Genomic DNA, 14,667 nt, shown 5'->3' on the forward strand with positions numbered 1-14,667 from the left:
GTAGTAGGGAGAAGGGGGGGAAATGGGAGGAGAGGAGGTAGAAATTTTTAATAATAATAATAATAATAAAACAAAACAAAAAAGAAAGAAAGAAGAAAGACAAAGGAATGCTCACAATGCTGTCAAAGCAATTAGGGGCCTCTGGTGGAAGATCATAAACTGAGGAGAACTTTGAATCTCAAAAGGTCCAATGTTAGTTCTCTGGCACAGAACACAAGCACAAATTCACTAATTAATACTCTCAAGGCACAAATCCAGCAGGGAGGAAATCATAAAGATGAGAATAACAACCCGTGATTTTAATGAATTTTTCTCCTTTGAGTGAGGTAATGCTTTGGAGACATACATAAGATTGCATTTTATTTTGTGTGTGTGAAAACAAATTTGTGAAGAAGTTCTCAAGCAAAAATTTTCTGGGTTACTGTTCTAGGAGTTCGTCTACACATTTTTGCTAATGTCTATAACTGTATTTATTATTGGGTACCTGGAACTCTCAGTAAAGAAAGAAAAAAGGAAGGCTCTTATAGCTCCAAAAGGAAAGAGGTCTTCAGGTGAATGAAGGTAAACACAAAATCATATTTATATTGATGATATACCTTGAATTGCAAAAGGATATAAGCTTGGAATACTGCATGAAAGTTCTTATGTATTGCTCTTTCACAGTTTTAGCTTTAATTAAAGACTAAGGAAAAAGAAAGAATTACATTAAAAATTAGAGTGTTTGCATGCTTTCTAAACAGACACATGCATTATGGGTATGAAATCAGTGTGAGTAGTTGAGGATCTTTGCATGGCTTGTTGTGTTTTCCCTCAATCCAAGTTTATAAAACAATAATTTCAGTTTATCCCTCTGGAGTCAAATACTAAATACTTGGTAGTGTCACATTCTATTCTTACAGATACCACCCACGAAGCAAATGGCCACAGAAAATGACTCCTCAGTGTCTGAGTTTATTCTTATGGGACTAACAGACCAACCAGAGCTCCAGTTGCCCCTGTTTTTTCTGTTCTTGGTGAACTATACAGCCATAGTGGTGGGTAATTTGAGCTTGATGAGTCTTATCTTCCTGAATTCACATCTTCACACCCCCATGTACTTTTTCCTTTTCAATCTGTCCTTTATTGATTTTTGTTATTCATTTGTTTTTACCCCCAAAATGCTAGTGAGTTTTATTTCGGAGAAGAATATCATTCCTTTTACAGGATGCATGACTCAGCTGTTTTTCTTCTGCTTTTTTGTCAACTCTGAGAGCTACGTGCTGACAGTTATGGCCTACGATCGTTATGTGGCCATCTGTAAGCCTTTACTGTACAAGGTTATCATGTTGCCTAGGATCTGTTGTCTGTTGATGTTTGGTTCATATTTGATAGGATTTTCTAGTGCCATGATACTCACAGGCTTAATGATTAGGCTTAACTTTTGTAAAAGCAACATCATTAATCATTACATGTGTGACATCTTCCCTGTTCTTCGGATCTCCTGCAGTAACACTTATGTCAATGAACTTGTGAGTACTGCTGTGGTGGGTACAGGTATCATTTTGTGTAGCCTCATTATCTTAGTCTCATATGCTTTGATCCTTTTCAATATCATTCATATGTCACCAGGTAAGGGTTGGTCCAAAGCCTTGGGCACTTGTGGGTCTCACATCATAACTGTCAGTCTCTTCTATGGATCTGGGCTACTTGCTTATGTCAAGCCATCATCTGCTGAGACTGTGGGCCAGGAAAAATTTTTCTCAGTGTTTTATACATTTTTGGTGCCCATGTTGAATCCTCTCATTTACAGTCTCCGGAACAAAGATGTCAAAGATGCTGTGAAAACAACCTTGAAGAGAATCACAAGTTAATTAAACCAGTGGCAATTCTTAAAGCTCTGTCTCCACTGGTGTGCTGTTAAGTCTCCAATGTATGCTTTCTCCATTTTCTTTAAGTGGGCACTTAGTGCCATGAACTTTCCTCTTAGCACAGCTTTCATCATGTCCCACAGATTTGAGTATGTTGTCTCTTTATTTTTATTAAGTTCAAGGAAGACTTTAATTTCTTTCTTAATTTCTTCCTTGACCCAGGTGTGGTTCAGTAGTTGACTGTTCAGTTTCCATGAGTTTGTCGGCTTTTGGGGGGTAGCATTGTTGTTGCCTTCTAACTTTAATCCGTGGTGATCTGATAAGACACAGGAGGACACTGATATTTTTTTGTATCTGTGGAGGTTTCCTTTGTTACCGAGTATGTGGTCAATTTTCGAGAAGGTTCCATGAGCTGCAGAGAAGAAGGTATATTCTTTCCTATTTGGGTGGAGTGTTCTGTAGATGTCAGTTAAGTCCATTTGCTTCATTACCTCCAACAATTCTCTTAATTCTCTATTAGGTTTCTGTCTGATTGACCTGTACATTGGTGAGAGAGGTGTGTTGAAGTCTCCTACTACTAGTGTGTGTGGTTTGATGTCTGCCTTGAGTTTTAGTAATATTTCTTTTACATAAGTGGGTGCTTTTATATTAGGGGCATAGATATTCAGGATTGAGACTTCAACCTGATGAATTGTTCCTGTTATGAGTATAAAGTGTCCATCTCAATCTCTTATGATTGATTTTAGTTTGAAGTCCGTTTTGTTAGAAATTAGTATGGCCACACCTGCTTTTTTCTTAGGACCATTTGCTTGAAAAACCTTTTCCCAACCCTTTACTCTGAGTAGATGCCTGTCTTTGTGGTTGAGATGTGTTTCTTGCAAACAGCAGAATATTGGATCCTGTTTTCGTATCCAATCTTTTAGTGTGTGTCTTTTTATAGGTGAATTGAGACCATTAATATTGGTTTTTTTTGTAGTAGAGTTTGTGTGTCTCCTTTCTTTGAGTCGTGCTGGTGAAGGGTCGCTAGATGCCTGAGTTATTGTAGGCAGTGTAGGCTATGTTGGATTCCTTGTGTTGTGATTTTCCTTCTATTACTTTCTGTAGGGCTGGATTTGTGGCTACATATTGTTTAAATTTGTTCTTATCCTGGAATGTCTTGTTTTTTCCATTGATAGTTAACGATAGCTTAGCTGGGTATAGTAGTTTGGGTTTGCATCCATGGTCTCTTAGTTTCTGCAGTACCTCTATCCAGGACCTTCTGGCTTTCATGGTTTCCATAGAGAAGTCAGGTGTAAGTCTGATCGGTTTACCTTTATAAGTAACTTGCCCTTTTTCCTTTGCAGCTCTTAATATTCTTTCTTTAATCTGTATATTTTGTGTTTTGATTATAATATGGCAAGGGGATGTTTTTCTTTGATCCAGTCTGTTTGGTGTTCTGTATGCTTCTTGACTATTCAAAGGAATATCTTTCTTTAGGTTGGGAAAGTTTTCTTCTACAATTTTGTTAAAAATATTTTCTGGACCTTTGAGTTGTGACTCTTCTCCTTCTTGTATCCCTATTATTCTTAGGTTTGGTCTTTTTATTGTGTCCCATATTTCCTGAATGTTTTGTGATGAAACTTTGTTGGTTTTGCTGTTTTCTTTGATCAGTGCATTTATTTTCTCTATGTTGTCTTCAGAATCTGAGATTCTTTCTTCTATCTCTTGTAGTCTGTTGATTATGCTTGTTTCTGTAGCCTCTGCTCGTTGACCTAGATTTTCCATATCCAGCTGGTCCTCATTTTGTGTTTTCTTCCTTGCTTCAATTTCCGTTTTCAATTCTTGAACTGTTTCCATTACCTATTTGATCATTTTTTCTTGGTTTCCCAGGCATCATTTATGTATTTACTCATTTCTTCAAACTTTTTGTTATACTTCTCATCCATTTCTATAAGGGTTTTTTTTTATTGAAAAAAAAATTTCCGCCTCCTCCCCGCCTCCCATTTTCCTCCACCTCCTCCCGCCCCTCTCCCCCTCCCCCTGTCCTCTTCTCCTCCCTCTCCAGCCCCAAGAGCAGTCAAGGTTCCCTGCCCTGTAGAAAGTCCAAGATCCTCCCCTCTCCATCCAGGTCTAGGAAGGTGAAGGGTGTTTTTTATGTGTTGTTTAAGGGACTCTATTGCTTTCATAAAGTCAATTTTTCCACTTCTTCTGTGTTAGGGTGTTCAAGTCCTGTTGTAAGATCATTGGGTTCTGGTGTTTTCATGTTGTTTTTCATATTGTTGGGTGAATTCTTGCCTTGGCGCCTGCCCATCTCCTCCTATCAATGCTCTCTAATGGATCTTTTAAGTCAAGAACAGGTTTTCCTGCTGGCCAAGGGCCCCGCTTACAAAGTGCCCTTGCTCGTTTTTCTGGCTCCCGCTGTGGGCCAAGATCGCTCTCACCACTCAGAAGGATCTTCAGGACCAGGACCAGGCTCTCCGTTTGCCCAGGACCTCATCCACAAAAGGCCTACCCCTCTGTAGGCCAGCCACCAAAACAGAGAAACTCCTGCTGTCCTCTGCCCTGAGCTCCCGACCCAGTGCCCAAACAGGCTATACTGGGTGATCCTACAGCCCCGCAGAAGGGAGGAGGAGTGGAAGAGAGCCCTGGGCACAAGCTGGGATGTGCCAGAAATAGAGAGGTCACAACAGAGGAGGAGCAGCCCCCGCAGAGGGTATCAGCCTTCGCAGGCTTACCAGGGGGGGTGAAGGGTGTCTGAGAATGCTCCCGCTCCGTTTCCTGTGTCCCAGCGTGGGCCCAGAACACTCTCCCCACTCAGGAGGGCCTTCAGGGACAGGACCCGGCTCCCCGTTCGCCCGTGGACCTCGCCAATAAAAGGCCTCCCTCTCTACAGGCCAGGCCCCAAAAAACCTACTTGATTTAATTGTAGTGGGGCAAATTGCTCTCAGTGTGGGCTTCACTATTTCATTCCTGGACTACCCCCCATCCACCGCTTCCGTCTGCGCAGGCCGGGGATCCGCCGCTTCCGTCTCCATGGGCCGGGGTTCCGCCACTCATGGAATTATTTTAAATGCACCTCAAATTTTCAACCATCAGAAATTTCCTCATTTTCCCCTTAATTAACCAAACAAATCCATTCTTTGTTTGGGAGGGCACTATCTCCATTTTATCAAGATTATCACATTCTTGGAAAGTCATCTCAGAACAAAGTTGTTAAAGCTTCATCATGAGATATATAGAATTGAACAATTACTTTCTAATGATAACCAGACCACATAAAAATTATGTAGGCTTTTGATTCAGAATTCTTTTTTTGTTCAATACTCATCATTCATACTTCATTTTGTTTCCTTGTAAGATTACCTAAAATGTGGGCTAGGGTGGTAAACAAGCTTCATAATATAATAAAAACTAGTACATTAAAGATTACCATTTTCATTCTTAAAATGTCTTTGCCTCGACTGATGTTTTTGTATTCTACCTTATAAAAATATAATATTTTGTTGCTAAAAAACTTTTATTTAGTTTTAGCACTTCCCAATAGGGAATATTTTTATACTTTTTATTCATTAATCTATGCAAAAATAAACATAACAATTCATAAACACACACATACATGCACAAACACATTGGAACACAGTCTGAGAAGAGAGTAGTGCAATGAGAATTCTGAGTGCTTATGAGAAAACTCCAAAAAAAAAACCAAACAAACAAAAACAAAAAACAAAAAACAAGAGTCTTGTGACTAAAATTTCTTCAGTAACACAGAATTTTCTTGGAATGTGCTTTTGTGCTTGTCCCAGGTATAGTGGATAGGAATGAGTTTATTTCAGCTGCTGTTATTCATATGTCTCTATTGAAAAAAACATGGTTTTGTCATGTGTAGTTTTTCCTTGTTTTTGAACACCCTATTAACATGATTCTTTTTAACCTTCAATATAAATTGCCTGATGCTCTGTAAAAATAGTTGGCTATTACATGTGAGTTTTGTCTGTCTAATTTTTAGGCTCCACTATCTCAGATTTGCATTGCCAGCTAGAACAGTAAACAAACACACGCACACACGCACACACACACACACACACACAAAGCTAACTATGGTGTCACATGCACATCATATAAGAATTAAATAAAACAGGCAGAAAGATAACAATTTGAAGGTAAGCCTGGCACACATAGTGAATTCCAGGCCCACTGGATGATACAGATATATCTTATCTCAGAAGCAAAGCAATGTGAACAGCAGCAAACAAACAAAAATAAAAGATAAAACAACAGAAAGAAAATGTGGGCAAGAACACTGCTAATAAACCTGAAATGTAGAGTATGTTTGTAATCCCAGTACTACAGAGGGAGAGGTACAAGAATCTTGAATTTTCAGACTATCTGAGCCACAAGGTAAAATCATGTTTGAAATAGTAAATAAATGAATAAAAATAAAAGCTTCAATCTGTTGTCTAAACACAACCATGACACAGAGCTCAAGTACAGAAATAAGTACATATTTTGATTAGAAGTTAAGAATCTAGTTTAGTAGAATATATTATGTAATCCAAGGAAACATCAGTCAAATAGTTGTGGAATTATTGCATCACTGGTTGTCTTTTTTATGGAAGCTCAGTATAACAGCACACATAATCTATAGCTAAGTTGAACTTAATAAATTTTCTTTTGTAAATGATTATTCTGCATTTTCTGGTAGTATGAATAATAGCCAACAAGGAGGAACCTCCAGCTCAGTCAACATGATTTCTTTATGATGTGTCCATGTTTGTTATGTAATTAGTAGAAGGATTCTACTATCTAGATCTGCTGGGCAATCAAGAACAATGGCAATATCCTGGCATATATATATATATATATATATATATATATATATATATATATAGACATACATACATATATGGTCTATATATATATACCTCATATAGAGGTAGGTATTTCACTCTGGGAACATGGATTCTTATTTAAATGCTATCACTTCTCTATACAGTATCATTACTCTTTTTGTTATGTTCTGTTCATTTAAAATGTGGATATATTTTAACTTCATTTTTTCTTGTTATGAATTAAATTTTCTTACTCCCTTGCATAATGTCTTAAATTAATTCAGAATTACATTTTATGTAATTTGAGATAAAATTAGCCTTGTGTATAAATTGAAATTGCTCATTAAAACATTGAGCTATAAAGAATACAAATGAAGTTTCAGGCTTGGTCATCCTGACTGGTAATGGAAATGGTAAATACCAATTTCTTGTAATATTTGACATGGCTCGAGGGTCAAACGTTTCTATAGGAAGAGATAACATGTTTACTTTTACCTGATCCTATCTCTCTGTCTTCTTTTTCTATTTCTGTGTCAATAAACAAATATAAAACAGTGGTACATGTGGTACATGCCTTCCATCCCAATATCCTCGAGGCAGAGGCATGAGGATCTCTGTGAGCTTGATGTCACCCTTGTCTACAAAACAAGTTCTAGGACAGGTGGAGCTATTACATAGAGGAATCTTATCTCAGGAAAATATAAAAACAAAACAAAACAACAAACAAAAACCCTTCCCCCAAGGAAAATAAAAAACAGCCTTGTCTACAAAACAGCCAGCCTTGTCTACAAAACAAGTTCCAGGACAGGTAGGGCTGTTACATAGAAGAATCTTATCTCATAAAAAAATAAAAACAAAACAAATAAAAAAATCAAAAACCTTTCCCCCAAGAAAAATAAAACACAAAATGACAGGGAATAATTTTAAAATGCATATCGAAAGAGAAACATCTATCTATAGTAAGAAAATAACATTAAAATAATTAAAATAACATTAAAACCAAAATCACAGAAAACAAATAGTAAGACATAGGCAAAATTTCAAACGTAATATATCAATATATTATATCTATTGGGATGACTAACATTAAAAAAAAATTCTGACACAAAAAGTTCCCTAACGTTTTAAAGAATCTAGCATAATGGGAAGTTTCATTTGTTTTTAATGAGAATTTAAAATGAGAGACATTGTGGAAGACATTGTAATGATTTAATTTTTATCTTTTTTAAAATTAATTTATAAATGATACCAATCAAAATTCCCACTTCCTTCCTTTCTCTCACTTCCCTCCTGCTCCCACACAGACCTTCCCTTCAACCCCCTCCAGTCCTAAAAGAGGACAAAGCACCCTGCCCTGTGGGAAGTCCAAGGCCCTCCCCCCTACATCCAGGCTTAGGAAGGTATGCATCCAAAGAGAATAGGATCCCAAAAAGCCAGTACATGCAATAGAGACAAATCCCAGTGCCATTATCATTGGCCCCTCCATCTGCGCCAACTGTCAACCATATTCAGAGGGTCAGGTTTGATTCCATGCTCGTTCATTCCCAGTCCATCTGGAGCTGGTGAGCTCCCATTATTAGCTCAGGCACACTGTCTCAGTGGGTGAGCCAAACCCTCATGGTCCTGACTTCCTTGCTCATCTTCTTCCTCCTTCTGCTCTCCAACTAGAACTTGGGAGCTCAATCCAGTGCGCTGATGTGGGTCTCTGTCTCTGTCTCCATCTGTCTCTGGACAAAGGTTCTATGATGATATTCAAGATAGTCATCAGTCTGACTACGGGACAAGGCCAGTTGAGGCACCCTCTGATCCCCTGCCCAGGTTCCTAGCTGGGGTCATCTCCATGGAATCCTGGGAACCCCTCCAGAGCCAAGCCTCTTGTCAACTCCAAAATGGCTTCCTTAATTAAGATATCTTCTTCTCTACTCCCATATCTGTCCAACCATCCCACTCTCCCAAGATCTCCCAACTTTCCCCTTTTCCCCTCTCTCTTACCCTCATCCCTTCCCTCTACCCTCCCTCCTGCCCCATGCTCCCAACTTTTGTCTGGTGATCTTGTTTGCTTCCAATTTCCAGGAGCTATCTGGGAAATGCAAACCAAAACAACATTGAGATACCATCTTACACCTATCGGAATGGCTAAAACAAAACAAAACAAAACAAAAAAAAAAAAACCCACCAATGATAGCTTATGCTGGAGAGGATGTGGAGTAAGGGGAACATTCATCCATTGCTGATGGGAATACAAACTTGTACAACCACTTTGCAAATCGGTGTGGCAGTCTCTCAGAAAACTGGGAGTCAACCTACCTCAAGATCCAGCAATACCACTCTTGGGAATATACATATTTAAAAGATGTCCAATCGTACTACAAAAGCATTTGTTCAACTATGTTCATAGCAGCATTATTTGTAGTAACCAGAACCTGGAAACAACTGAGATACCCCTCAACTGAAAAATGGATAAAGAAAGTGTGGCATATCTACACATTAGTGTACTACTCAGCGGTAAAAAAAAAAATACAATGACATCTTGAATTTTCTGAGTGAGATAACCCAGATCCAAAAATATGAATATGGTATGTAGTCACTCATTAGTGGATTCTAGCCATAAACAAAGGACATTGAGCCTATAGTTCATGATTCTAGAGAAGCTACCTAATAAGGTGAACCTTGCATATCACCATATAACCCAAAGAAAAATATATAGAGATCCTTCAGGAAATTGGAAGCAAACAAAATTTAATTTTCTTTTTTTGGATTTCCGAGACAGGGTTTCTCCTTAGCTTTTGGTTCCTGTCCTGGAACTAGCTCTTGTAGACCAGGCTGGCCTCTAATTCACAGAGATCCGCCTGCCTCTGCCTCCCGAGTGCTGGGATTAAAGGCGTGCACCACCACTGCCCAGCAAAAATTTAATTTTTTAATTGAAAAACTTTTCTTCATACAGTATATTTCGACCATGTTTATATCATCCTGGAATTCCTCTCAGATCCTTCCCACCTTATCATCTACTGGACTTTATTACTCTTCCTTCCCCAAAATTTCCAAACAAAATAATACCAAACCAAACCAAACACTAACACACACACACACAAAATAAATAAATAAAAATAAAGAAGCAAATTCTCTTCTTATCTCACAGTTTATTTGCTCCTTGATACTTGTCTTGACAGGTTTGAGAATAAGGTGAAAAGAGAAAACGTGCTTGTGAATGTAGCAGATTTTCTCATGTTTGTCAGCAACACCAAGCTATTCTTCAAAAGGTGAGTACATAAACAGACTGTAGTACATTCCAAAAAAGGCAACTGGAAGAAATTAGCTACTAGGCATTGAGAAAATGTGGAGAAGGCATAAACACATATTACTAAGTGAAAAACCCAGTCTGAACAGCGAGTCCAGGTAAGGACTGCCAGGTAAGTCCAGGTAAACTACTATGAGGATTAGCTAAGCTTCTGGAGACATACAAACATCAGTGATTGCTAGGAATTAAGAAGAGAGAGAAAGAATAGTAGAAACACAGTGATGTTCTAGGGCTGTGAAATACTTCAAAATGATGGCCTGGTGTTGTGTGCATGATGCCATGCCATTTTCAAACCTTGGAGAATCCAGTTGGCAAAGAGTGCTTCTTCTTCTCGAGGTTCTCTGTTAGCATGTATTGACCCTGTAAACTAATTGTCTTAAGTATGGAATTTTAATGGGTGTAAATAAAGTACTTTCACCATCTTTACACCCTCACCACCCTCTCTTGAATCTGGCTTTTGCACAGAACAGAAAAAAAAGCATATCTCTCTGAATTTAGCACTTCACTTGACTTCATCTGCATTTCCACACTGTTCCTTCATTTTTCAGAATTTAGATCTATCGTGCATCCATAATATATTTTCTTTATCTGTTTATTCAGTCCTGTACTTCTGTACTGGTTCCCTAACTCAGCTACAATGAACAATTTAATGAACATGGTTATTCAATTGGATGCCAGGAGTGACATGGGGGCTCTATTTTAAGATTTCCTGGATTAACCTCCAGACTCAATTCGAGAGTGTCTAAACTGCTTTTCATTTCCACCAATTCTGTATAAGAGTTATTTCATTTTAACATTTTATCCAGCTGTTATTCATTTTCTTATTGATAGACATTCAGAATGAAACAAAATAGAATACCAAGTCGTTTTTTATTCTTTTTTTTTCTTCTCCTGTAGTCCACAATTCATAGATAGCATTCTGGCACAAAAGTCAGAGAAATTCACCTTTTTCCAGGTTTAGAGGCATGAGACTCCATGTATGGCTTCAATGTAGTTTTGATTTGCATTTTTCCTCATGGCTAAGGAGTATAAATATTTTTTTCAAATATTTCTTAGCAATTTACAATTCTTTATTAAGGACTGGCTTTTCAATTTATTTGTTCATTTTGTTATTTTGCTTTTTTACTGTCTGCAACACTAGGAATCAAAATAAGGGTCTTTTTTTTCTTTTTATTGTTTATTTATTTATTAAAGATTTCTGCCTTCTCCCCGCCACCACCTCCCATTTCCCTCCCCCTCCCCCATAAAGTCCCCCTCCCTCGTCATCCCTAAGAGTAATCCGGGTTCCCTGCCCTGTGGGAAGTCCAAGGACCACCCAGCTCCACCCAGGTCTAGTAAGGTGAGCATCCAAACTGCCTAGGCTTCCACAAAGCCAGTACGTGCAGTAGGATCAAAAACCCATTGCCATTGTTCTTGAGTTCTCAGTAGTCCTCATTGTCCATTATGTTCAGCAAGTCCGGTTTTATCCCATGCTTTTTCAGACCCAGGCCAGCTGGCCTTGGTGAGATCTTGTGTTTTCTAGGCAAGCACCCTTTTAAGTTATTTCATTCCCAACTCACACTTGTCCATTTGCTGAGAGACTTGTTATGCATTTTTTAGGATTTTTATTCTTTACATATTTGAATATTTGTATATTATCAGATAAATAGCTGCCAACCATTTTCCTTTCATTCTGGATGCTGTGTCTTTAATCCATTAACTATTTTTATTGTGCATTCTTGTTTTATGTAGTTTCATTTATCAATTCTATTGTTTTCTCTACTATCAGAGTCTTATTAAGAATATTATTGACTGTGTTTAGCTCTTGAAGTATTTTCACTAGTGATTTCAAAATGTCAGGTCTCATTCTAAGGGCTTTACTATCTTTTTGAATTTACTTTTGCAGAGGAAGAAATGGGGATCTAGTTCCACATTCTATATGTGGATATCCAGTTTTGCCAACAGCATTTCTTGAAGATGCTGTCTTCTTCATTATAAAATGAGATCCATTTTGTTGAAACTTAGAGGACTACTGATGTGTATACTAATCTATCTTTTATGAACCATATTTCATAGCTACACAGATGAATATGAAGCTATAAATACAAATAAAGTTAGGAGAAGGTAAGTAACCTTTGGGTAGCTTCATAATAAGAAAGTTCACAACATGGATTTATACTCAAAAGGACTCAAAGTGCCTTATCTGTTATTTAATCTATTTTTTACAAAATTTCCTCTGCTGATAGTTAAAGAATTGTATATTTGTTAATGAAACCTGAAGTATTATAGGAAACCCTCAGATATGGCAGAATATTATACCCTTGATTTTCCTCTTGTAGATTTGTTCATACACAGTGAAAATTCCCAAAGGAAAACACACAACTCTGCCCTCAGAACTAGGTATTCCTAGAGGGAAACTACAAATTGAGTAGACTTTAAATCCCCAAAGATTTAACACTAGATTTATGATTTCTATTGTAAATAGACTGAGAAAATTCTATCATCCTGGGGTTTATGCAACCTGGGAGGAAATCATAAAGGTGAGAATAATTTTCTGTGCTGATCCATTCAGTAGAGTGTAATTCGAATGCGGTGATGTTTACAACTTCTTATATTTTTTTCTGTCATGTAAGTAATAAAAATCTAGATAAATTCTCAAGTACAAATTATGTCATTTTACCGAGTGTATGGTTTCATAAGGTCTGGATCCGCTCTGGTTCTGATGAGTGTTAACAAATTTATCATCAGAAACTCAGACTCTTAAGGATATTGGGAAAGAAGCATCCTTGTGCTTCAACAGCCGTGAAGCATCCTGAACAGAGGTAAGCCTTGAATCATCCATGTTTTGATAATTTCCTTTGAACTACAAAGCAATATAAATCATGGAATACAGAGCAAGTCACCGGATTGCTTATTTTAGTTCGAAACATTAGTGGAGGCTAAAGAATGGGGAAATGTTCAGCAACATTCCTATCAGCATTACCTCAGGACTGAGTCACTCATCGTGGGGAGGGGTTTGAGAAGAAGTGGTAGCCATGTTCTTTGGATGTCTTGCTATGTCTTTAGATAATCCTGAGATCAGAAATAATGAACTCCAGCTGTCTCTCTGACATCATGATGCAAAGATCCTTGCTAAGGTTCTGATTGATTTTCCTACAGATGCCTCATGTAAAGCAAATGGATATGGAAAATGACTCTTCAGTGACTGAGTTCATTTTTATAGGATTAACAGACCATCCAGAGCACCAGCTGCCTCTGTTTCTCCTGTTCTTCGTGAACTACACAGCCACTGTGGTGGGAAACTTGAGTTTAATGAGTCTCATCTGTCTGAATTCTCATCTTCACACACCAATGTACTTTTTTATCTTCAACTTGTCCTTCATTGACTTCTGTTATTCTTCTGTTTTTACCCCCAAAACACTGATGAGCTTTGTCTCAGAAATCAATACCATCTCCTTCAGAGGATGCATGACTCAACTATTTTTCTTCTGCCTTTTTGTTAATTCTGAGTGCTTCGTGCTGACAGCCATGGCCTATGACAGGTATGTGGCCATCTGTAGGCCCCTGCTGTACACAGTAGTCATGTCTCCCAGAGCTTGTTCCCTGCTAATACTTGCTTCACACTTGATTGGGCTCTCTAGTGCCATTGTGCACACAGGATGTATTATCAGACTCAGGTTTTGTGATTCAAATGTCATCAACCACTACATGTGTGACACATTCCCACTCCTGGAGCTCTCCTGTGGGAGCAGTCATGCCAATGAGCTTGTGAGTTCTGTTTCCGTGGCTGTAGTTGTTGTTGGTACTGGCATCATTATTATGTCCTCCTATGCTTTAATTCTTGTTAATATTATTCATTTGTCATCATCTAAGGGTTGGTCTAAAGCCATAAGCACATGTAGTTCTCACATAATAACTGTTGCCCTGTTCTATGGATTTGGTCTGCTTGCTCATATCATGCCATCATCTGCAGAGTCTGTGGTCCGGAGGAAATTTTTTTCAGTAGTTTACACATTTGTTCTGCCTTTGCTAAACCCACTCATTTACAGCCTCAGGAACAAGGATGTCAAACTTGCCATGAAGAGAATACTGAAGAAAATCACAATCTAAGTGATGAACTCTCTGGGATGTTGACATCCTCCATGTCTCCAGTTCAGCTCTTTCTCTTCACTTTTCATCCCTATCAACCTCCTTCTGTGATATACTTTTCCTTTTGTTTATTTTTCTTTCTATAATAGTTTTAGAGTAGAACAGGGAAGATAGTACTCTAATATATTTCCCTCTTTCAACATAACTTGTGGTTATACTTTTTTATTTCTATGCATTGAATGGAGTTACAGTTGTGTAGGCTTATTCATGATCTGGAGATTTTTCTTGTGAGAATGTGAATGTATCGTATTCTTGTACACTGTATTAGATAGAGACCCTGGGAGGATATCTTTTCGTATTTTTCTCTTTATTTATTTATTTAGATAATGTGATATTTCATTATTATATTTACATCATTTTTAACTCACTCCCCTTCTTCAAACTTGCCCTGTTTCCACACCTCTGTCCCAAATTTGTGACCTCTAGTGTAATTTAATATATACATAATAGCAATATATATGTGATATATACTTCATTTATTTAGAGTTATTTATTTATATACTTTTCGGGCAACTGTTCACTATCAGATAATCTATCAGAAAGCTCATCCTTGGAGAATGTTGAGTCTTTTCTCAGAATCTATTTA

At 37.8% G+C, this 14,667-nt stretch overlaps 2 protein-coding genes across 2 annotated transcripts; both read left to right on the forward strand.

Annotated features, from left to right (window-relative positions):
* Positions 1–893: 893 nt before the first annotated feature.
* Positions 894–1,850, forward strand: LOC130873323 (olfactory receptor 143-like). The gene has a single exon (XM_057768100.1). The coding sequence runs from the start codon at positions 918–920 to the stop codon at positions 1,848–1,850; it is 933 nt and encodes a 310-aa protein (XP_057624083.1). The 5' UTR covers positions 894–917.
* Positions 1,851–13,085: 11,235 nt separating this feature from the next.
* Positions 13,086–14,042, forward strand: LOC130872615 (olfactory receptor 143-like). Its single transcript, XM_057766785.1, has one exon. It carries the CDS (start codon positions 13,092–13,094, stop codon positions 14,040–14,042), a length of 951 nt encoding a protein of 316 aa, XP_057622768.1. The 5' UTR covers positions 13,086–13,091.
* The last annotated feature ends 625 nt before the right edge of the window (positions 14,043–14,667 follow it).

The sequence above is a fragment of the Chionomys nivalis genome, chromosome 4 (genome assembly GCF_950005125.1).
Source record: "Chionomys nivalis chromosome 4, mChiNiv1.1, whole genome shotgun sequence".
Taxonomy (NCBI): Eukaryota; Metazoa; Chordata; class Mammalia; order Rodentia; family Cricetidae; genus Chionomys; species Chionomys nivalis.